The sequence below is a fragment of the Nerophis ophidion genome, linkage group LG15 (assembly GCF_033978795.1).
Source record: "Nerophis ophidion isolate RoL-2023_Sa linkage group LG15, RoL_Noph_v1.0, whole genome shotgun sequence".
NCBI classification, from domain to species: Eukaryota; Metazoa; Chordata; class Actinopteri; order Syngnathiformes; family Syngnathidae; genus Nerophis; species Nerophis ophidion.
The window spans coordinates 54,228,236-54,250,704 of record NC_084625.1 but is presented as its reverse complement, the minus strand read 5'-3'; the positions used below and the strand labels follow the sequence as shown (position 1 = coordinate 54,250,704).

The 22,469-nt window shown below is 45.4% G+C and overlaps 2 protein-coding genes across 5 annotated transcripts in view; one reads left to right on the top strand and one right to left on the bottom strand.

Moving 5' to 3' along the window:
* Positions 1-231: 231 nt before the first annotated feature.
* Positions 232-19,925, top strand: rmdn1 (regulator of microtubule dynamics 1). Of its 2 annotated transcripts, XM_061922389.1 has the most exons (11): positions 234-557; positions 595-763; positions 5,505-5,610; positions 5,680-5,764; positions 10,313-10,472; positions 11,914-12,003; positions 12,068-12,123; positions 14,867-14,954; positions 16,528-16,558; positions 16,632-16,765; positions 19,758-19,925. In XM_061922389.1, exons 2-11 carry the CDS (start codon positions 638-640, stop codon positions 19,797-19,799), a joined length of 918 nt encoding a protein of 305 aa, XP_061778373.1. In that variant the 5' UTR covers positions 234-557; positions 595-637; the 3' UTR covers positions 19,800-19,925. The 2 variants fall into 2 exon arrangements, with proteins under 2 accessions (XP_061778374.1, XP_061778373.1); XM_061922390.1 differs by lacking the exons at positions 16,528-16,558; positions 16,632-16,765 and having other exon boundaries at positions 232-763.
* The window catches only part of LOC133569779 (NEDD4-like E3 ubiquitin-protein ligase WWP1), a 46,042-nt gene continuing 43,490 nt past the window's right edge, over positions 19,918-22,469 (bottom strand). For all 3 annotated transcript variants that reach the window (XM_061922386.1, XM_061922388.1, XM_061922387.1), the window contains exon 25: positions 19,918-22,166. In XM_061922386.1, the coding sequence (XP_061778370.1) occupies positions 22,067-22,166 (100 nt within the window). In that variant the 3' untranslated portion in view covers positions 19,918-22,066. The remainder of the gene's footprint in view (positions 22,167-22,469) is intronic.

Here is a 22,469-nt window from a genome sequence, read left to right as displayed (position 1 = left end):
CATGTTTCTCATCGACGGCTTTAAAGGAGACGGACACATTTGTGGGGCTGTGTTCAACAGTGCCACTATTAGCAAAGTAAAACAGTCAAATAACTATTAATACAACATCAATAACTACTAATACAACATCTTCTATGTTGTGGCAGCTCAGTATTTCTTCCCCTATTTCATAAAGGCAATTTTAAACATAAAAATTCATATTTGCGATACACTTTGCAACGTTTTCACTTCATGTGCTCTGAAATGCTCCCTGTCGGCAGCCTGGTGGGTAAATAAAGGACAGCTTGGTCAAAGTTGCTCCAAGACTCTACTTCTTGCTCCAAGACTCTCCACTTGGGACTTGGACCTGAAAGTTGCTCCAGAACTCCACTTGGGACTTGGACCTGAAAGTTGCTCCAAAACTCCACTTGGAACTTGGACCTGAAAGTTGCTCCAATACTCCACTTGGGACTTGGACGTGAAAGCATCTCCAAGACTCCACATCTTGCTCCAAGACTCTACTTCTTGCTCCAAGACTCTCCACTTGGGACTTGGACGTGAAAGTATCTCCAGGACTCCACTTGGGACTTGGACGTGAAAGTATCTCCAAGACTCTCCCTTTCTTCCTCCCAGACTCTCCACTTGGGACTTGGACGTGATGGCGGCTCTTGTCTGGACGCGCTGCGGCACCAAGACCTTGGTCACCGCCGCCAAAGGCAGCAGAATCTCTACAAGGCGTCTCTTCTCCTGGGCGACGTCTGGCAGGACCGCCGATGTCCTCACAGTAAATATTATATCTTTTAATATACTTCTCTACTCTTAAATATCATATAATATATAAATATCATATAATATATACTTGTCTACACTTCAATATCACATAATATATAATTGTCTACACTTCAATATGATATAATTTAATACACGTGTCTACACTTAAATGTGGTGTAATATAATACATGTCTACAGTTAAATATTATACAAGTTAATATACTTGTCTGCATTTATGTATGATAAAATTAATATACGTCTACACTTAAATATGATATCATTTAATCTACATGTCTATGCTTAAATAAGATATACTTTGATATACTGGTCTATGCTTAAATATAATATAATATAATATACTTCTATGCTTGAATATGATATTTAATATACATGCCCACACTTAAAAGATAATATAATATACTTGTTTACATTTAAATATGATATACTTTAATATACAAGTCTACACTTAAATATAATATAATATAGTATAATATATAATATCCATATCTACAGTCACTGAGAAAAATGAGAGCCACCTGAGCAAAACATATATTCAAAACGTAATTAATGTTGTTGTACTTTACTAATTATTGTGTTATTATTTTATTACTACTTGACTACACTGTGTGGTCTTGTTAGGACAATAAACGATATTCTGTTGACTTTGGGTCTGAGCTCAGTCCGTACAAAATGAATCTGAGATCTAAGTGTCTGAGGGTCTTCAATGTGTGCAGAGTGGAAGTGGATCTAAAGTGTGTGTAAATGTGGGCAGAGTGGAAGTGGATCCAAAGTGTGTGTAAATGTGTGCAGAGTGGAAGTGGATCTAAAGTGTGTGTAAATGTGTGCAGAGTGGAAGTGGATCCAAAGTGTGTGTAAATGTGTGCAGAGTGAAAGTGGATCCAATGTGTGTGTAAATGTGTGCAGAGTGGAAGTGGATCCAAAGTGTGTGTAAATGTGTGCAGAGTGGAAGTGGATCTAAAGTGTGTGTAAATGTGTGCAGAGTGGAAGTGGATCCAAAGTGTGTGTAAATGTGTGCAGAGTGGAAGTGGATCTAAAGTGTGTGTAAATGTGTGCAGAGTGGAAGTGGATCTAAAATGTGTGTAAATGTGTGCAGAGTGGAAGTGGATCCAAAGTGTGTGTAAATGTGTGCAAAATGGAAGTGGATCTAAAGTGTGTAAATGTGTGCAGAGTGGAAGTGGATCTAAAGTGTGTGTAAATGTGTGCAGAGTGGAAGTGGATCTAAAGCGTGTGTAAATGTGTGCAGAGTGGAAGTGGATCTAAAGTGTGTGTAAATGTGTGCAGAGTGGAAGTGGATCTAAAGTGTGTGTAAATGTGTGCAGAGTGGAAGTGGATCCAAAGTGTGTGTAAATGTGTGCAGAGTGGAAGTGGATCCAAAGTGTTTGTGAATGTGTGCAGAGTGGAAGTGGATCTAAAGTGTGTGTAAATGTGTGCAGAGTGGAAGTGGATCTAAAGTGTGTGTAAATGTGTGCAGAGTGGAAGTGGATCCAAAGTGTGTGTAAATGTGTGCAGAGTGGAAGTGGATCTAAAGTGTGTGTAAATGTGTGCAGAGTGGAAGTGGATCCAAAGTGTGTGTAAATGTGTGCAGAGTGAAAGTGGATCCAATGTGTGTGTAAATGTGTGCAGAGTGGAAGTGGATCCAAAGTGTGTGTAAATGTGTGCAGAGTGGAAGTGGATCTAAAGTGTGTGTAAATGTGTGCAGAGTGGAAGTGGATCCAAAGTGTGTGTAAATGTGTGCAGAGTGGAAGTGGATCTAAAGTGTGTGTAAATGTGTGCAGAGTGGAAGTGGATCTAAAATGTGTGTAAATGTGTGCAGAGTGGAAGTGGATCCAAAGTGTGTGTAAATGTGTGCAAAATGGAAGTGGATCTAAAGTGTGTAAATGTGTGCAGAGTGGAAGTGGATCTAAAGTGTGTGTAAATGTGTGCAGAGTGGAAGTGGATCTAAAGCGTGTGTAAATGTGTGCAGAGTGGAAGTGGATCTAAAGTGTGTGTAAATGTGTGCAGAGTGGAAGTGGATCTAAAGTGTGTGTAAATGTGTGCAGAGTGGAAGTGGATCCAAAGTGTGTGTAAATGTGTGCAGAGTGGAAGTGGATCCAAAGTGTTTGTGAATGTGTGCAGAGTGGAAGTGGATCTAAAGTGTGTGTAAATGTGTGCAGAGTGGAAGTGGATCTAAAGTGTGTGTAAATGTGTGCAGAGTGGAAGTGGATCCAATGTGTGTGTAAATGTGTGCAGAGTGGAAGTGGATCCAAAGTGTTTGTGAATGTGTGCAGAGTGGAAGTGGATCTAAAGTGTGTGTAAATGTGTGCAGAGTGGAAGTGGATCTAAAGTGTGTGTAAATGTGTGCAGAGTGGAAGTTGATCTAAAGTGTGTGTAAATGTGTGCAGAGTGGAAGTTGATCTAAAGTGTGTGTAAATGTGTGCAGAGTGGAAGTGGATCCAATGTGTGTGTAAATGTGTGCAGAGTGAAAGTGGATCCAATGTGTGTGTAAATGTGTGCAGAGTGGAAGTGGATCCAAAGTGTGTGTAAATGTGTGCAGAGTGGAAGTGGATCTAAAGTGTGTGTAAATGTGTGCAGAGTGGAAGTGGATCTAAAATGTGTGCAAATGTGTGCAGAGTGGAAGTGGATCCAAAGTGTGTGTAAATGTGTGCAAAATGGAAGTGGATCTAAAGTGTGTAAATGTGTGCAGAGTGGAAGTGGATCTAAAGTGTGTGTAAATGTGTGCAGAGTGGAAGTGGATCTAAAGCGTGTGTAAATGTGTGCAGAGTGGAAGTGGATCTAAAGTGTGTGTAAATGTGTGCAGAGTGGAAGTGGATCTAAAGTGTGTGTAAATGTGTGCAGAGTGGAAGTGGATCCAAAGTGTGTGTAAATGTGTGCAGAGTGGAAGTGGATCCAAAGTGTTTGTGAATGTGTGCAGAGTGGAAGTGGATCTAAAGTGTGTGTAAATGTGTGCAGAGTGGAAGTGGATCTAAAGTGTGTGTAAATGTGTGCAGAGTGGAAGTGGATCCAATGTGTGTGTAAATGTGTGCAGAGTGGAAGTGGATCCAAAGTGTGTGTAAATGTGTGCAGAGTGGAAGTGGATCCAAAGTGTGTGTAAATGTGTGCAGAGTGGAAGTGGATCCAAAGTGTTTGTGAATGTGTGCAGAGTGGAAGTGGATCTAAAGTGTGTGTAAATGTGTGCAGAGTGGAAGTGGATCCAAAGTGTTTGTGAATGTGTGCAGAGTGGAAGTGGATCCAAAGTGTTTGTGAATGTGTGCAGAGTGGAAGTGGATCTAAAGTGTGTGTAAATGTGTGCAGAGTGGAAGTGGATCTAAAGTGTGTGTAAATGTGTGCAGAGTGGAAGTGGATCCAATGTGTGTGTAAATGTGTGCAGAGTGGAAGTGGATCCAAAGTGTTTGTGAATGTGTGCAGAGTGGAAGTGGATCTAAAGTGTGTGTAAATGTGTGCAGAGTGGAAGTGGATCTAAAGTGTGTGTAAATGTGTGCAGAGTGGAAGTTGATCTAAAGTGTGTGTAAATGTGTGCAGAGTGGAAGTGGATCTAAAATGTGTGTAAATGTGTGCAGAGTGGAAGTGGATCCAAAGTGTGTGTAAATGTGTGCAAAATGGAAGTGGATCTAAAGTGTGTAAATGTGTGCAGAGTGGAAGTGGATCTAAAGTGTGTGTAAATGTGTGCAGAGTGGAAGTGGATCTAAAGCGTGTGTAAATGTGTGCAGAGTGGAAGTGGATCTAAAGTGTGTGTAAATGTGTGCAGAGTGGAAGTGGATCTAAAGTGTGTGTAAATGTGTGCAGAGTGGAAGTGGATCCAAAGTGTGTGTAAATGTCTGCAGAGTGGAAGTGGATCCAAAGTGTTTGTGAATGTGTGCAGAGTGGAAGTGGATCTAAAGTGTGTGTAAATGTGTGCAGAGTGGAAGTGGATCTAAAGTGTGTGTAAATGTGTGCAGAGTGGAAGTGGATCCAATGTGTGTGTAAATGTGTGCAGAGTGGAAGTGGATCCAAAGTGTGTGTAAATGTGTGCAGAGTGGAAGTGGATCCAAAGTGTGTGTAAATGTGTGCAGAGTGGAAGTGGATCCAAAGTGTTTGTGAATGTGTGCAGAGTGGAAGTGGATCTAAAGTGTGTGTAAATGTGTGCAGAGTGGAAGTGGATCTAAAGTGTGTGTAAATGTGTGCAGAGTGGAAGTGGATCCAAAGTGTTTGTGAATGTGTGCAGAGTGGAAGTGGATCCAAAGTGTGTGTAAATGTGTGCAGAGTGGAAGTGGATCTAAAGTGTTTGTGAATGTGTGCAGAGTGGAAGTGGACCCAAAGTGTTTGTGAATGTGTGCAGAGTGGAAGTGGACCCAAAGTGTTTGTGAATGTGTGCAGAGTGGAAGTGGATCCAAAGTGTTTGTGAATGTGTGCAGAGTGGAAGTGGATCCAAAGTGTTTGTGAATGTGTGCAGAGTGGAAGTGGATCTAAAGTGTTTGTGAATGTGTGCAGAGTGGAAGTGGACCCAAAGTGTTTGTGAATGTGTGCAGAGTGGAAGTGGATCCAAAGTGTGTGTGAATGTGTGCAGAGTGGAAGTGGATCCAAAGTGTGTGTGAATGTGTGCAGAGTGGAAGTGGATCCAAAGTGTGTGTGAATGTGTGCAGAGTGGAAGTGGATCCAAAGTGTTTGTGAATGTGTGCAGAGTGGAAGTGGATCCAAAGTGTTTGTGAATGTGTGCAGAGTGGAAGTGGATCCAAAGTGTGTGTAAATGTGTGCAGAGTGGAGGTGCATCCATCCTGGTTGGAGTCCCCACCTTGTCCTGTTTGGTCTATGGTTCCTACAAGAAGGTGCAGAGGTCAGCTGTGGTCCAGGCTTTGGAAAAAGGTGAACTGGTGTGACTCCGGTCCTTCTTTAAACCTTTGAAGTGGTGATAAAAGTTGTTTTCCTGTGAAGACGAGGTTCTCCAGCAGGCAGACTACCTTTACAGCTGTGCTGAGACGGAGAAACTCTACCAACTACTTCAGCGGTACAAAGACAGGTGAGGAGTCCTAGTCCTAGTCTCACCTGCTTGTGTGTCGGACACACTTTCAAATCATGTCTCACATCTTCTGAGTCCTGGGAGTTCTCCTTCCAACATCACACCGGCTCAAACATGGACTTGAAATGGTTCCTACTGTGTGAATGGGAGTGTAGGCCCTGCATGAGGTGGACACTTGTCCAGGGTCTACCCCGCCTTCCTTGTCCAGGGTCTACGCCACCTTCCCTGTCCAGGGTCTACGCCACCTTCCTTGTCCAGGGTCTACCTACCTTGTCTAGGGTCCACCCTGCCTTCCTTGTCTAGGGTCCACCCTGCCGTCCTTGTCCAGGGTCAGCCTTCCTTGTCCAGGGTCTACCTTCCTTGTTCAGGGTCTAGCACACCTTCCTTGTCCAGGGTCTACCCCGCCTTCCTTGTCCAGGGTCTACGCCACCTTCCTTGTCCAGGGTCTATGCCACCTTCCTTGTCCAGGGTCTACCTACCTTGTCTAGTGTCCACCCTGCCTTCCTTGTCTAGTGTCCACCCTGCCTTCCTTGTCTAGGGTCCACCCTGCCTCCCTTATCCAGGGTCCACCCTGCCCTCCTTGTCCAGGGTCAGCCTTCCTTGTCAAAGGTCTACCTTCTTTGTTCAGGGTCTAATACACCTTCCTTGTCCAGGGTCTACACCACCTCCCTTGTCCAGGGTCTACCTACCTTGTCTAGTGTCCACCCTGCCTTCCTTGTCTAGGGTCCACCCTGCCTTCCTTGTCTAGGGTCCACCCTGCCGTCCTTGTCCAGGGTCAGCCTTCCTTGTCCAGGGTCTACCTTCCTTGTTCAGGGTCTAGCACACCTTCCTTGTCCAGGGTCTACCCCGCCTTCCTTGTCCAGGGTTTACGCCACCTTCCTTGTCCAGGGTCTATGCCACCTTCCTTGTCCAGGGTCTACCTACCTTGTCTAGTGTCCACCCTGCCTTCCTTGTCTAGGGTCCACCCTGCCTCCCTTGTCCAGGGTCCACCCTGCCCTCCTTGTCCAGGGTCAGCCTTCCTTGTCAAAGGTCTACCTTCCTTGTTCAGGGTCTAATACACCTTCCTTGTCCAGCGTCTACACCACCTCCCTTGTCCAGGGTCTACCTACCTTGTCTAGTTTCCACCCTGCCTTCCTTGTCTAGGGTCCACCCTGCCTTCCTTGTCTAGGGTCCACCCTGCCTTCCTTGTCTAGGGTCCACCCTGCCTCCCTTGTCCGGGGTCAGCCTTCCTTGTCCAAGGTCTACCTTCCTTGTTCAGGGTCTAATACACCTTCCTTGTCCAGGGTCTACACCGCCTCCCTTGTCCAGGGTCTACCTACCTTGTCTAGTGTCCACCCTGCCTTCCTTGTCTAGGGTCCACCCTGCCCTCCTTGTCCAGGGTTAGCCTTCCTTTTCCAGGGTCTACCTTCCTTGTTCAGGGTCTAATACACCTCCCTTGTCCAGGGTCTACCTTCCTTGTCCAGGGTCTACCCTGCCTTCCTTATCCAGGGTCTACCTTCCTTGTCCAGGGTCTACGACGCATTCCTTGTCCAGGGTTCCCCCTGCCTTCCTTGTCCAGGGTCTACCTTCCTTGTCCAGGGTCTACCACACCTTCCTTGTCCAGGGTCTACGCCGCCTTCCTTGTCCAGGGTCTACCTTCCTTGTCCACGGTCTACGATGCATTCCTTGTCCAGGGTCCACCCTGCCTTCCTTGTCCAGGGTCTACCTTCCTTGTCCAGGTTCTACCCCGCTTTCCTTGTCCTGGGTCTGCCCTGCTTTTCTTGTCCAGGGTCTACATTCCTTGTCCAGGGTCTACGATGCCATCTTTGTTAAAGGTCTGCCTTCTTTGTCCAGGGTCTACCGCGCCTTCCTTGTCCAGGGTCTACCTTCCTTGTCCAGGGTCTACCATGCCTTCCTTTTTCTAGGGTCTACTGCGCCTTCCTTGTCCCGGGCCTACTCTGCCTTCCTTGTCCAGGGTCCACCCTGCCCTCCTTGTCCAGGGTCTACCTTCCTTGTCCAGGTTCTACCCCGCTTTCCTTGTCCAGGGTCTACCCCGCTTTTCTTGTCCAGGGTCTACATTCCTTGTCCAGGGTCTACCACGCCTTCCTTGTCAAGTGTCTACCTTCCTTGTCCAGGGTCTACCGCGCCTTCCTTTTTCCAGGGTCTACCGCGCCTTCCTTGTCCAGAGTCTACTCTGCCTTCCTTGTCCAGGGTCTAAGCTGCCTTCCTTGTCCAGGGTCTAGCCCTGTAGCAGCTTGGACTCAAACTTGAGCCGATGTTCTTTAACAGGAAGTAGGACAGTGTGATGGTCTCTCTCTTGTGAAGGCATCTTTCAGGCGAGTACAACCAGGAGCCAAGAACACGCTGGACCAGCAACAATGTTGACATTTTTATCTGTTTGTCCATTCTCACACATCTACATACTGACTCTACTGTTTGTCCATTCTCACACATCTACATACTGACTCTACTGTATGTCCATTCTCACACATCTACATACTGACTCTACTGTATGTCCATTCTCACACATCTACATACTGACTCTACTGTATGTCCATTCTCACACATCTACATACTGACTCTACTGTATGTCCATTCTCACACATCTACATACTGACTCTACTGTATGTCCATTCTCACACATCTACATACTGACTCTACTGTATGTCCATTCTCACACATCTACATACTGACTCTACTGTATGTCCATTCTCACACATCTACATACTGACTCAACTGTATGTCCATTCTCACACATCTACATACTGACTCTACTGTATGTCCATTCTCACACATCTACACACTGACTCAACTGTATGTCCATTCTCACACATCTACATACTGACTCTACTGTATGTCCATTCTCACACATCTACATACTGACTCTACTGTATGTCCATTCTCACACATCTACATACTGACTCTACTGTATGTCCATTCTCACACATCTATATACTGACTCTACTGTATGTCCATTCTCACACATCTACATACTGACTCTACTGTATGTCCATTCTCACACATCTACATACTGACTCTACTGTATGTCCATTCTCACACATCTACATACTGACTCTACTGTATGTCCATTCTCACACATCCACATACTGACTCTGTTTGTCCATTCTCACACATCTACATACTGACTCTACTGTATGTCCATTCTCACACATCTACATACTGACTCTACTGTATGTCCATTCTCACACATCTACATACTGACTCTACTGTATGTCCATTCTCACACATCTACATACTGACTCTACTGTTTGTCCATTCTCACACATCTACATACTGACTCTACTGTATGTCCATTCTCACACATCTACATACTGACTCTACTGTATGTCCATTCTCACACATCTACATACTGACTTTACTGTATGTCCATTCTCACACATCTACATACTGACTCTACTGTATGTCCATTCTCACACATCTACATACTGACTCTACTGTTTGTCCATTCTCACACATCTACATACTGACTCTACTGTATGTCCATTCTCACACTTGCACAAGGTGGTCACCTGAGCAGGTGTTGTTGTGTGTCAGTGACAAGTGTTGTGTGTCAGTGACAATTGTTGTGTGTCAGTGACAATTGTTGTGTGTCAGTGACAATTGTTGTGTGTCAGTGACAATTGTTGTGTTTCAGTGACAATTGTTGTGTTTCAGTGACAATTGTGTGTCAGTGACAATTGTTGTGTGTCAGTGACAATTGTTGTGTTTCAGTGACAATTGTTGTGTGTCAGTGACAATTGTTGTGTGTCAGTGACAATTGTTGTGTTTCAGTGACAATTGTTGTGTGTCAGTGACAAGTGTTGTGTGTCAGTGACAAGTGTTGTGTTTCAGTGACAATTGTTGTGTGTCAGTGACAATTGTTGTGTGTCAGTGACAAGTGTTGTGTGTCAGTGACAATTGTTGTGTGTCAGTGACAATTGTTGTGTGTCAGTGACAATTGTTGTGTGTCAGTGACAATTGTTGTGTTTCAGTGACAATTGTTGTGTTTCAGTGACAATTGTGTGTCAGTGACAATTGTTGTGTGTCAGTGACAATTGTTGTGTTTCAGTGACAATTGTTGTGTGTCAGTGACAATTGTTGTGTGTCAGTGACAATTGTTGTGTTTCAGTGACAATTGTTGTGTGTCAGTGACAAGTGTTGTGTGTCAGTGACAAGTGTTGTGTTTCAGTGACAATTGTTGTGTGTCAGTGACAATTGTTGTGTGTCAGTGACAATTGTTGTGTGTCAGTGACAATTGTTGTGTTTCAGTGACAATTGTTGTGTGTCAGTGACAAGTGTTGTGTGTCAGTGACAATTGTTGTGTTTCAGTGACAATTGTTGTGTGTCAGTGACAATTGTTGTGTGTCAGTGACAATTGTTGTGTTTCAGTGACAAGTGTTGTGTGTCAGTGACAAGTGTTGTGTGTCAGTGACAAGTGTTGTGTGTCAGTGACAATTGTTGTGTTTCAGTGACAAGTGTTGTGTGTCAGTGACAAGTGTTGTGTGTCAGTGACAATTGTTGTGTTTCAGTGACAAGTGTTGTGTGTCAGTGACAATTGTTGTGTTTCAGTGAGAATGCAGAGTTCCTGTGGAGGTTGGCCCGGGCGTCACGTGACATGTCGGTGCTGCCCGAGGTGGACGCTGACAGGAAGAAGCAGCTGATGTACGAGGCCTACCACTACGCCACCGCGTCGCTGGAGAAAGACGACAAATGTTTTGCTGCACACAAGGTAAGACTTGCTTTTCTCTTAAAGGTGTGTCCCCCAAATGTTACGTGTGTCCACTACATGTGTCCCCCACATGTTACGTGTGTCCACTACATGTGTCCCCCACATGTTACATGTGTCCACTACATGTGTCCCCCACATGTTACGTGTGTCCACTACATGTGTCCCCTACATGTTACGTGTGTCCACTACATGTGTCCCCCACATGTTACATGTGTCCACTACATGTTACATGTGTCCCCTACATGTTACGTGTGTCCACTACATGTTACGTGTGTCCACTACATGTGTCCCCCACATGTTACATGTGTCCACTACATGTTACATGTGTCCCCTACATGTTACGTGTGTCCACTACATGTGTCCCCCACATGTTACATGTGTCCACTACATGTTACATGTGTCCCCTACATGTTACGTGTGTCCACTACATGTGTCCCCCACATGTTACATGTGTCCACCACATGTTACATGTGTCCACTACATGTTACATGTGTCCCCCAAATGTTACGTGTGTCCACTACATGTGTCCCCCACATGTTACATGTGTCCACTACATGTTACATGTGTCCCCCACATGTTACTTGTGTCCACTACATGTGTCCCCCACATGTTACATGTGTCCACTACATGTGTCCCCCACATGTTACATGTGTCCACCACATGTTACATGTGTCCACTGCATGTTACATGTGTCCACTACATGTTACATGTGTCCACTACATGTTACGTGTGTCCACTACATGTTACGTGTGTCCACTATATGCGTCCACTACGTGTTACATGTGTCCACCACATGCGTCCACTACATGTTACGTGCGTCCACTACATGTTACGTGTGTCGACTACATGTTACGTGCGTCCACTACATGTTACGTGTGTCCACTACATGTTACGTGCGTCCACTACATGTTACGTGCGTCCACTACATGTTACGTGTGTCCACTACATGTTACGTGCGTCCACTACATGTTACGTGCGTCCACTACATGTTACGTGCGTCCACTACATGTTACGTGCGTCCACTACATGTTACGTGTGTCCACTATATGCGTCCACTATGTGTTACATGTGTCCACCGCATGCGTCCACTACATGTTACGTGCGTCCACTACATGTTACGTGCGTCCACTAAATGTTACGTGCGTCCACTACATGTTACGTGCGTCCACTACATGTTACGTGCGTCCACTACATGTTACGTGCGTCCACTACATGTTACGTGCGTCCACTACATGTTACGTGCGTCCACTACATGTTACGTGCGTCCACTACATGTTACGTGCGTCCACTACATGTTACGTGCGTCCACTACATGTTACGTGCGTCCACTACATGTTACGTGCATCCACTACATGTTACGTGCGTCCACTACATGTTACATGCGTCCACTACATGGTTACATGTCGGTGACATTGTGATGCAAGTGTCTGTCCTCCCACAGTGGTATGCAATATGTCTGAGTGACGTGGGCGAGTACGAGGGAGTCAAAGTGAAAATAGGAAATTCTTACACCATTCGGGAACATCTTGAGGTGAGAGCTGCCCGCCCCTGGAGGTCATGTGACAATAACACCCCCCCCCTCCATCTTGTCCTAGAGAGCACTCACACTCAACCCCAAAGATGCAACCTCCTTCCACATTCTGGGTTACTGGTGAGTCTGTCCACATTCTGGGTTACTGGTGGGTCTGTCCACATTCTGGGTTACTGGTGAGTCTGTGCACATTCTGGGTTACTGGTGAGTCTGTCCACATTCTGGGTTACTGGTGAGTCTGTCCACATTCTGGGTTACTGGTGGGTCTGTCCACATTCTGGGTTACTGGTGAGTCTGTCCACATTCTGGGTTACTGGTGGGTCTGTCCACATTCTGGGTTACTGGTGGGTCTGTCCACATTCTGGGTTACTGGTGAGTCTGTCCACATTCTGGGTTACTGGTGAGTCTGTCCACATTCTGGGTTACTGGTGAGTCTGTCCACATTCTGGGTTACTGGTGAGTCTGTCCACATTCTGGGTTACTGGTGAGTCTGTCCACATTCTGGGTTACTGGGGAGTCTGTCCACATTCTGGGTTACTGGTGGGTCTGTCCACATTCTGGGTTACTGGTGGGTCTGTCCACATTCTGGGTTACTGGTGGGTCTGTCCACATTCTGGGTTACTGGTGAGTCTGTCCACATTCTGGGTTACTGGTGAGTCTGTCCACATTCTGGGTTACTGGTGAGTCTGTCCACATTCTGGGTTACTGGTGAGTCTGTCCACATTCTGGGTTACTGGTGAGTCTGTCCACATTCTGGGTTACTGGTGGGTCTGTCCACATTCTGGGTTACTGGTGAGTCTGTCCACATTCTGGGTTACTGGTGGGTCTGTCCACATTCTGGGTTACTGGTGGGTCTGTCCACATTCTGGGTTACTGGTGAGTCTGTCCACATTCTGGGTTACTGGTGAGTCTGTCCACATTCTGGGTTACTGGTGAGTCTGTCCACATTCTGGGTTACTGGTGAGTCTGTCCACATTCTAGGTTACTGGTGAGTCTGTCCACATTCTGGGTTACTGGTGGGTCTGTCCACATTCTGGGTTACTGGTGAGTCTGTCCACATTCTGGGTTACTGGTGGGTCTGTCCACATTCTGGGTTACTGGTGAGTCTGTCCACATTCTGGGTTACTGGTGAGTCTGTCCACATTCTGGGTTACTGGTGAGTCTGTCCACATTCTGGGTTACTGGTGGGTCTGTCCACATTCTGGGTTACTGGTGAGTCCGTCCACATTCTGGGTTACTGGTGAGTCCGTCCACATTCTGGGTTACTGGTGAGTCCGTCCACATTCTGGGTTTCTGGTGGGTCTGTCCACATTCTGGGTTACTGGTGAGTCTGTCCACATTCTGGGTTACTGGTGAGTCTGTCCACATTCTGGGTTACTGGTGAGTCTGTCCACATTCTGGGTTACTGGTGAGTCTGTCCACATTCTGGGTTACTGGTGAGTCTGTCCACATTCTGGGTTACTGGTGAGTGTCCACATTCTGGGTTACTGGTGGGTCTGTCCACATTCTGGGTTACTGGTGGGTCTGTCCACATTCTGGGTTACTGGTGAGTCTGTCCACATTCTGGGTTACTGGTGAGTCTGTCCACATTCTGGGTTACTGGTGAGTCTGTCCACATTCTGGGTTACTGGTGAGTCTGTCCACATTCTGGGTTACTGGTGAGTCTGTCCACATTCTGGGTTACTGGTGAGTCTGTCCACATTCTGGGTTACTGGTGAGTCTGTCCACATTCTGGGTTACTGGTGGGTCTGTCCACATTCTGGGTTACTGGTGGGTCTGTCCACATTCTGGGTTACTGGTGAGTCTGTCCACATTCTGGGTTACTGGTGAGTCTGTCCACATTCTGGGTTACTGGTGAGTCTGTCCACATTCTGGGTTACTGGTGAGTCTGTCCACATTCTGGGTTACTGGTGAGTCTGTCCACATTCTGGGTTACTGGTGAGTCTGTCCACATTCTGGGTTACTGGTGAGTCTGTCCACATTCTGGGTTACTGGTGAGTCTGTCCACATTCTGTGTTACTGGTGGGTCTGTCCACATTCTGGGTTACTGGTGGGTCTGTCCACATTCTGGGTTACTGGTGAGTCTGTCCACATTCTGGGTTACTGGTGAGTCTGTCCACATTCTGGGTTACTGGTGAGTCTGTCCACATTCTGGGTTACTGGTGAGTCTGTCCACATTCTGGGTTACTGGTGAGTCTGTCCACATTCTGGGTTTCTGGTGGGTCTGTCCACATTCTGGGTTACTGGTGAGTCTGTCCACATTCTGGGTTACTGGTGAGTCTGTCCACATTCTGGGTTTCTGGTGGGTCTGTCCACATTCTGGGTTACTGGTGAGTCTGTCCACATTCTGGGTTACTGGTGAGTCTGTCCACATTCTGGGTTTCTGGTGGGTCTGTCCACATTCTGGGTTACTGGTGAGTCTGTCCACATAAAATTCATACGCAGTAATTAATATACAGATATTTATACATTAATATACATAACTGTAATCAATACTATCCTCAATTTACATTATTTGCTTATTTCTACATTCATGTACTGAAGTATTTTCTTTTTTATTAATATCATCTTTGATATATCGAGCCTTAAAATGATTATGTAAATTACTGTTTGGTTACATTTTAAATGACAAATAGAAATATTATATTTTAATTTAAACACTTTTCATTTTAAAATTAAATTTGAATTAAAAAAATTATAGACATAATTTTATTACACACACAAATTGTGTCTCTTTATTCTTTCACCATGTTTTTAACAAGTACTGAAGTGTGTTGTGTTGTATACTGAAGTGTGTTGTGTTGTGTACTGAAGTGTGTTGTGTTGTGTACTGAAGTGTGTTGTGTTGTGTGAAACTGTGCAGGTGTTTTGTGTTTGCTGAGTTGCCATGGTACCAACGCAAGGTGGCAGCCGTCATGTTCTCCTCTCCTCCAACTTCCACCTACCAGGAGGTGAGTGGTCGTCCTTCCAGACTTGTGCAAAAGTCCAAAGTTGGAGTTGGGACTGACTTGTCTCCACAGGATGTTGGCTTGGAAAGACAGGAAGTGGAATTAAATGAATTGCAAACAGATGTCACAGGAGTCATGTTTAACAAAAGGTTTCAACTTAAATACATTAAACACATTTTAAATTCTATGTTGTGCTGATTAAAGTCTATTATGTGTGCATAAAGTAAAAAAAAAGTCCATGTATTGAACTTAAAATGTTTTAGGACCGTCTAATGATTATTCTTTCATCAGATGAATCACATTTTGTGTGAATAATAATTAATCCCAGCTGGTTAATTAAAATCAACTTAAGAAGAGACTACAATATTTTGGAGGAATTGAGCAGCCCAGCAGTCTCTTGACTCCTTCATCATTCATCCGAACACTCTGCACGTTATTTAGGGCAAAAGCTTGTATTTTCAAAATAAAATGCATGGTTGATCTCAACCATACATAGTGGAGGAGTTCAAGTACCTAGGAGTCTTGTTCACGAGTGAGGGAAGAGTGGATGGTGAGATCGACAGGCGGATCGGTGCGGCGTCTTCAGTAATGCGGACATTGTACCGATCCGTTGTGGTGAAGAAGGAGCTGAGCCGGAAGGCAAAGCTCTCAATTTACCGGTCGATCTACGTTCCCATCCTCACCTATGGTCATGAGCTTTGGGTTATGACCGAAAGGATAAGATCACGGGTACAAGCGGCCCAAATGAGTTTGGGTCTCTCCCTTAGAGATAGGGTGAGAAGCTCTGCCATCCGGGAGGAGCTCAAAGTAAAGCCGCTGCTCCTCCACATGGAGAGGAGCCAGATGAGGTGGTTCGGGCATCTGGTCAGGATGCTACCTGAACAGGTGTTTAGGGCACGTCCAACCGGTAGGAGGCCACGGGGAAGACCCAGGACACGTTGGGAAGACTATGTCTCCCGGCTGGCCTGGGAACGCCTCGGGATCCCCCGGGAAGAACTGGACGAAGTGGCTGGGGAGAGGGAAGTCTGGGTTTCCCTGCTTAGGCTGCTGCCCCCGCGACCCGACCTCGGATAAGCGGAAGATGATGGATGGATGGATGGATGGTTGATCTCAGGGTGTCGATGTTGTCGAACACATCTCAGGAGTTAATATGTCAGAAACATCTGAGGAGGTAAAAGTGAACACATCAAGTTGTTCTCTGAAGGCCACAAAGTTCAGCAGCAAACAGAAAACCTGTTCTGGTGTCACAAGTCACTTGTTGTCAAACTACTTGGAAAGTACTCTGTGGCTGTTGTGAAACTGGTTTTAAAAGATGTCCTTGCATCAAATGATGAAACAATTGAAACATCAAGACAGAAGAAGTCTTATTACTTCCAATGAAGTGGTCTGCCAGGTGTGGCCCTCAGACTTTGAGTGGGGCCCCTGTGCTGTAGAACACCAGATTATCAATTGGACTTCAACCAGGATTGCAATTGTAATTCTACTTCCTGTCTGCAAGCACAATATGAAAGTGATGAAAGAGGACGACTAAATAGTCTCTTGGGGTTTTAAAAGTCTTGTTCTGGGTCTTTTGAAGGCTTTGCAGTTCTTCCTGCGAGCAGAAGAAGGTGAGTGTGATGTTGGAGCTCAGCGTGTGTGTGCTGGCATCTCTTGAAGACTTTCTCTGCTTTCCTCTTCCAGTGGAGCCCAACTTCTACAGCAAGAACATGCTGATGCTGGGCAAGACCTACCTGGCCCTCAAGGAGCCTCAGAAGGCTCAGCTGTGGTTGACCAAGGCCAGAGACTACCCTGCACACACGCTGGAGGACAAGCAGGTGGGAACTCTCACCTGATGACATCACATGGGACACGGGGGACAGGAAGTGGTCACACTCAACAAATCTTGGGGGGGCGGTCCTGGCGAGCGTTGGTGCCCAGGAGAAGCCAGAGCTTGAAAAACATTTTCTGCTGCTGGCGCCTCTCTGCATGTTTGCGGTCATCAGGGCGTCCATCTTGACACCTTTGTGTCACACGAGGACCTGGAGATGCACACCTGTCTTCTTCAACTTTGACCTTTGTGCACACCTGTCTTCTTCAACTTTGACCTTTGTGCACACCTGTCTTCTTCAACTTTGACCTTTGTGCACACCTGTCTTCCTCATCTTTGACCTTTGTGCACACCTGTCTTCTTCAACTTTGACCTTTGTGCACACCTGTCTTCCTCATCTTTGACCTTTGTGCACACCTGTCTTCTTCAACTTTGACCTTTGTGCACACCTGTCTTCTTCAACTTTGACCTTTGTGCACACCTGTCTTCTTCAACTTTGACCTTTGTGCACACCTGTCTTCCTCATCTTTGACCTTTCTGCACACCTGTCTTCTTCAACTTTGACCTTTGTGCACACCTGTCTTCTTCAACTTTGACCTTTGTGCACACCTGTCTTCTTCAACTTTGACCTTTGTGCACACCTGTCTTCTTCAACTTTGACCTTTGTGCACACCTGTCTTCTTCAACTTTGACCTTTGTGCACACCTGTCTTCTTCAACTTTGACCTTTGTGCACACCTGTCTTCTTCAACTTTGACCTTTGTGCACACCTGTCTTCTTCAACTTTGACCTTTGTGCACACCTGTCTTCTTCAACTTTGACCTTTGTGCACACCTGTCTTCTTCAACTTTGACCTTTGTGCACACCTGTCTTCTTCAACTTTGACCTTTGTGCACACCTGTCTTCTTCAACTTTGACCTTTGTGCACACCTGTCTTCCTCATCTTTGACCTTTCTGCACACCTGTCTTCTTCAACTTTGACCTTTGTGCACACCTGTCTTCTTCAACTTTGACCTTTGTGCACACCTGTCTTCTTCAACTTTGACCTTTGTGCACACCTGTCTTCTTCAACTTTGACCTTTGTGCACACCTGTCTTCTTCAACTTTGACCTTTGTGCACACCTGTCTTCTTCAACTTTGACCTTTGTGCACACCTGTCTTCCTCATCTTTGACCTTTCTGCACACCTGTCTTCTTCAACTTTGACCTTTGTGCACACCTGTCTTCTTCAACTTTGACCTTTGTGCACACCTGTCTTCTTCAACTTTGACCTTTGTGCACACCTGTCTTCCTCATCTTTGACCTTTCTGCACACCTGTCTTCTTCAACTTTGACCTTTGTGCACACCTGTCTTCTTCAACTTTGACCTTTGTGCACACCTGTCTTCTTCAACTTTGACCTTTCTGCACACCTGTCTTCTTCAACTTTGACCTTTGTGCACACCTGTCTTCTTCAACTTTGACCTTTGTGCACACCTGTCTTCTTCATCTTTGACCTTTGTGCACACCTGTCTTCTTCAACTTTGACCTTTCTGCACACCTGTCTTCTTCAACTTTGACCTTTGTGCACACCTGTCTTCTTCAACTTTGACCTTTGTGCACACCTGTCTTCTTCAACTTTGACCTTTCTGCACACCTGTCTTCTTCAACTTTGACCTTTGTGCACACCTGTGTCCCTCATCTTTGACCTTTGTGCACCCAGGCTTTGCAAACCTACGCATGAGTGTATGTAAAAATGCACACACACACACACACACACACACACACACACACACACACACACACACACACACACACACACAGATTGATTGAGGTGTGTGTGTGTGTGTCTTTGAAAACGTCATTTCATTTAGAAAAGTTGAGTTTCAGCTCACATTTTCCTCATTTCTGATTCATTTGAAAGGTTACAGTGCTGAACGTCCATCATCTTGTGAGAGCATGAACGTCACATTCACTCTCTCACCCCCGACTTCAACTTGCTCACATTTTTAAAGCAGAAACAGGATCACGTGATCTGTGCGATTGAGGAAAAAAACAAACATGTTTTGTGTGATTGCACATCCCCTCCATTAGAGGGCAGTAATGCTGCTATTGTCACAGACTTGCTGTTTTAAAGCGAGCAAGAACACAAGCAGGAAGTTGAGGTATGACTCGGACAAACAAACAAATATTGAACATGGATGACATCCATCCATTTCTACCGCTTATTCCCCTTTGGGGTCGCTGGCGCCTAACATGGACAAATATCAGCTTTATAGTCGGAAATGCATCGTTTTTAAAATCTTTGTCAATAACAGGATTATTCACTCACTTGACAGCAGGACTATTTATTGGGCCACCAACATTTAAATATAAAATGGTAACGAATAAACAAGTAAATAGTGATAATACATTTAAATGATTATATGAAACAAATCTAAGACATTTTTTCTGTAAAAAAGTATGAATTTTTGTCCCTTTATCTTTTGCACTTATTTTGGCACCACAGTGTGCTTTTTGTGTCATAAACAAGTTTTGTTGAACATGATCACGTGATTGAACCTTTACTTGTTAGATTGTATGCTTTTATTTTGGAGCGCTGTGCAGCAGGAAGTGACCTGTGATTATGTGTGTGATGGCGGTCGTCCAGTCATAAGAAATGTTCCTGAAGGCCTCCCATGTCTAACCACTTTGTTAATGAAGTGCAAAATATTGACATGTATTGATGCTAGAGATATTAAACAGTATTCTAGTGTTTTGAGTTCATCGTGCAAGGTACTTTTCTTAAAGCTGCATTTTGAAAGGGCATTTAGAGCAGATTTTATTGTGAAGGGCGGAAGTGTGCTGCTGTTCTCTGTGTGACGAGTTTGAAGACGACGTGAGACTTTTATTTGTTGGCTGGTTACAAGTTTAGCAAACTTCCTGTATGGATCCTCTTTTTATGACCACGAGAAGCCAAATTGTAAATAAAATGTGATTCCAGATGAGAAAATGCAAGTTGTGACGTAGTTTTCTCTCCTCAGGTCCATAAAGAAGCAGTTGACCTCCTGAAGAACTTCAGATGAAAGCAGCACCTTTGAACATTTCTATCATGCTAATATTGAGAAGATGATCTACACAACTCAAACTATCTTACAATAAGTTATTTCACTTCCTCTCCTACAAAATAAAAGCACACTCATGGCCAGGCAGGAGTCGTCCATATTTATTTGCATCTTTTCAAACGACAGCAAGCTGCTTGAAAAAGGAGTCCTGCTCGATGACAGTGTCTACAGGACATATACGTCCTGCTCGATGACAGTGTCTACAGGACATATACATGCTGCTCGATGACAGTGTCTACAGGACATATACGTCCTGCTCGATGACAGTGTCTACAGGACATATACGTCCTGTTAGATGACAGTGTCTACAGGACATATACGTCCTGCTCGATGACAGTGTCTACAGGACATATACGTCCTGCTCGATGACAGTGTCTACAGGACATATACGTCCTGCTCGATGACAGTGTCTACAGGACATATACGTCCTGCTCGATGACAGTGTCTACAGGACATATACGTCCTGCTCGATGACAGTGTCTACAGGACATTTACATCCTGCTCGATGACAGTGTCTACAGGACATATACGTCCTCCTCGATTACAGTGTCTACAGGAGATATGTTCCACATGACACGTGATATGAAACAAAGGCATCACGATTCCAACAACGGAATGGAGGCTCTTGTATTAATACTTCATTACATCATCTTCCTTGTATTAATACTTCATTACGTCATCTTCCCTGTACACTAACTATTCACACACACACTTAGCGTCCACCTTTTGCTACATTGATTTCTGTCAGTGTCACCATCCTTCACCCAGCTCAGAATTGATCATGTGACCCTCATGTGACGGGACTAGACAGGCACGTGTCTGCAAGGTGGTTGAATGTCCTCTATGTTGGTGTGATTGACACATTCTGCCAGGTTGTCAACAAAGTCATCACGTGATGCTGCACCAGGGAGTACCCGCCCACTTTTATCCACAGTAGAGTTCCAAGGAATGGTTGATGTTGATGGTTGTTGCTAAGCAACACGAGTCGTCTTCTCAAGTGTGGCCAAAGTCCCAAAGTCCATGCATGTAATACTTGAGTGTCCAGCAGAGGTCACCCTCAGACCCTTTTGACTTTCTTTCTACCTCAGACTTGTCCTTCTTCTTCTTCTTCTTCGCTCCTTCCCGCCCACATGCAGAGGACTTGGACGTCTGGTGCTGCAAGTCTTACCAGTGGCGCCACCTGCCTGCACGCCTCACACCTGCAGGTGTAGTCCTGGTCCTGGAGCGCACCATGCAAGCAAAGGAAGGCGTGGATCTAAAGAAAGATTCCAACACAAAAAAGCACTCCCCTGTTAGAACCCTCAGGATCAGAATCCTGCAGACGCTGCTTGAGGTTGCAGCTCCAAAGTTGTCCAGACACACAAACATGATCACATCACGGGAAGTACTACTTTCCCTCTTGACTCACATTGGTTTGAACAAGTCATTTCCTGCTGAGTGGACTTAGTCGCGTGGACAAGACGGAGCATCCAGGAAGACCACACGTCTGACTTCAGCCAAATATATCTTACTTTAAATCGGTCACGGCTAGAGTGCGGACATTTTTGTTGGCATATTGTGAAAATGTACTTGAGACAATATTGACATTGTCACTCCACACGACTGTGAGGCGAATGTTTTGTTAGCTCTTGCTGGATTGTCGGACTGGTTTAGTCTTGTGGAGGCGGAGCAGGATGGATGGTCACATTTATAAGTGCAGGACAGCGGCTGCCTCCACAGCAATCATTTTAGGCATGAACAGCCGTTTGGTTGCAGGCAGAGGTAAGCCAAGAGGGTGTGGTGTAAAGACACAGCCACCACCGAAGCTGCAACCACATTACTCGTGTTTATTCTAGTTGCTCAGAGGACTTGTACAACTCCCTGCATTGACTTGGGGCTTTTCACAAGCAAACAAAGTATTTCTCAGGGGGCTTTGAATAGTTCGAGGTGTTCTAGGGCGCACTAGTTGAGGTTGCTGTGATGTCAGAAGCTCTATAGAACTAGAGCTCTTCACAATCAAGTCCAAAACAAGTCAAGTCCTTTTGGGGGTCCTCTCTAAAAGAGTCCTGACTTGTGTTGCCAAACAGGAAGAAGGAGGCTTGCATATTTCTTGATGGGCTTCCATATATTAAAGATGGTCTGCTAAAATAAGATTTGCTTTAAAATGACAATATAGCTTATATACATTATCTTGTGCAATCATGTGTTGGATTTCAAATCAGGAAAGAACCAGGACCGGCGAGAAGTCTCTATTCTTGGCCAAATCCTTCCGTCTCCTCGATGGCGAACAGGAGTTTCTCTTTCAGCTGCTCAAAGCTTTTGTAAGGAGGCAGGTCCAGCCGGTTGAAGCTGCGCACACACACACACACACACACACACACACACACACACACACACACACACACACACACACACACACACACACAAGGTTTATACACATGCACATGCACACAAGGTCTACAGAGTTGAAAGCTGTGTGGACAAGAAGCCATCAACAGTGGAACCTCTGACTCTAAGGGGCTGTTTGCAACTTCCTCACAGTTACATTGTTCAAAGCGCCACACATTTGTGTTGAAAAGATCTTGTGGACTGCACTACGGTGACATTGTGCACAGGATGCTCCCTCCACATGCCAATCCAGAGGTTCCACTG

Excerpts from the sequence above, each read along its gene's own strand:
- rmdn1 (XM_061922389.1), top strand. The coding sequence starts at position 638 with ATGGCGGCTCTTGTCTGGACGCGCTGCGGCACCAAGACCTTGGTCACC. Across the intron at positions 10,473-11,913 it reads AATGTTTTGCTGCACACAAG|TGGTATGCAATATGTCTGAG; the intron begins GTAAGACTTGCT and ends GTCCTCCCACAG. Across the intron at positions 12,004-12,067 it reads CCATTCGGGAACATCTTGAG|AGAGCACTCACACTCAACCC; the intron begins GTGAGAGCTGCC and ends ATCTTGTCCTAG.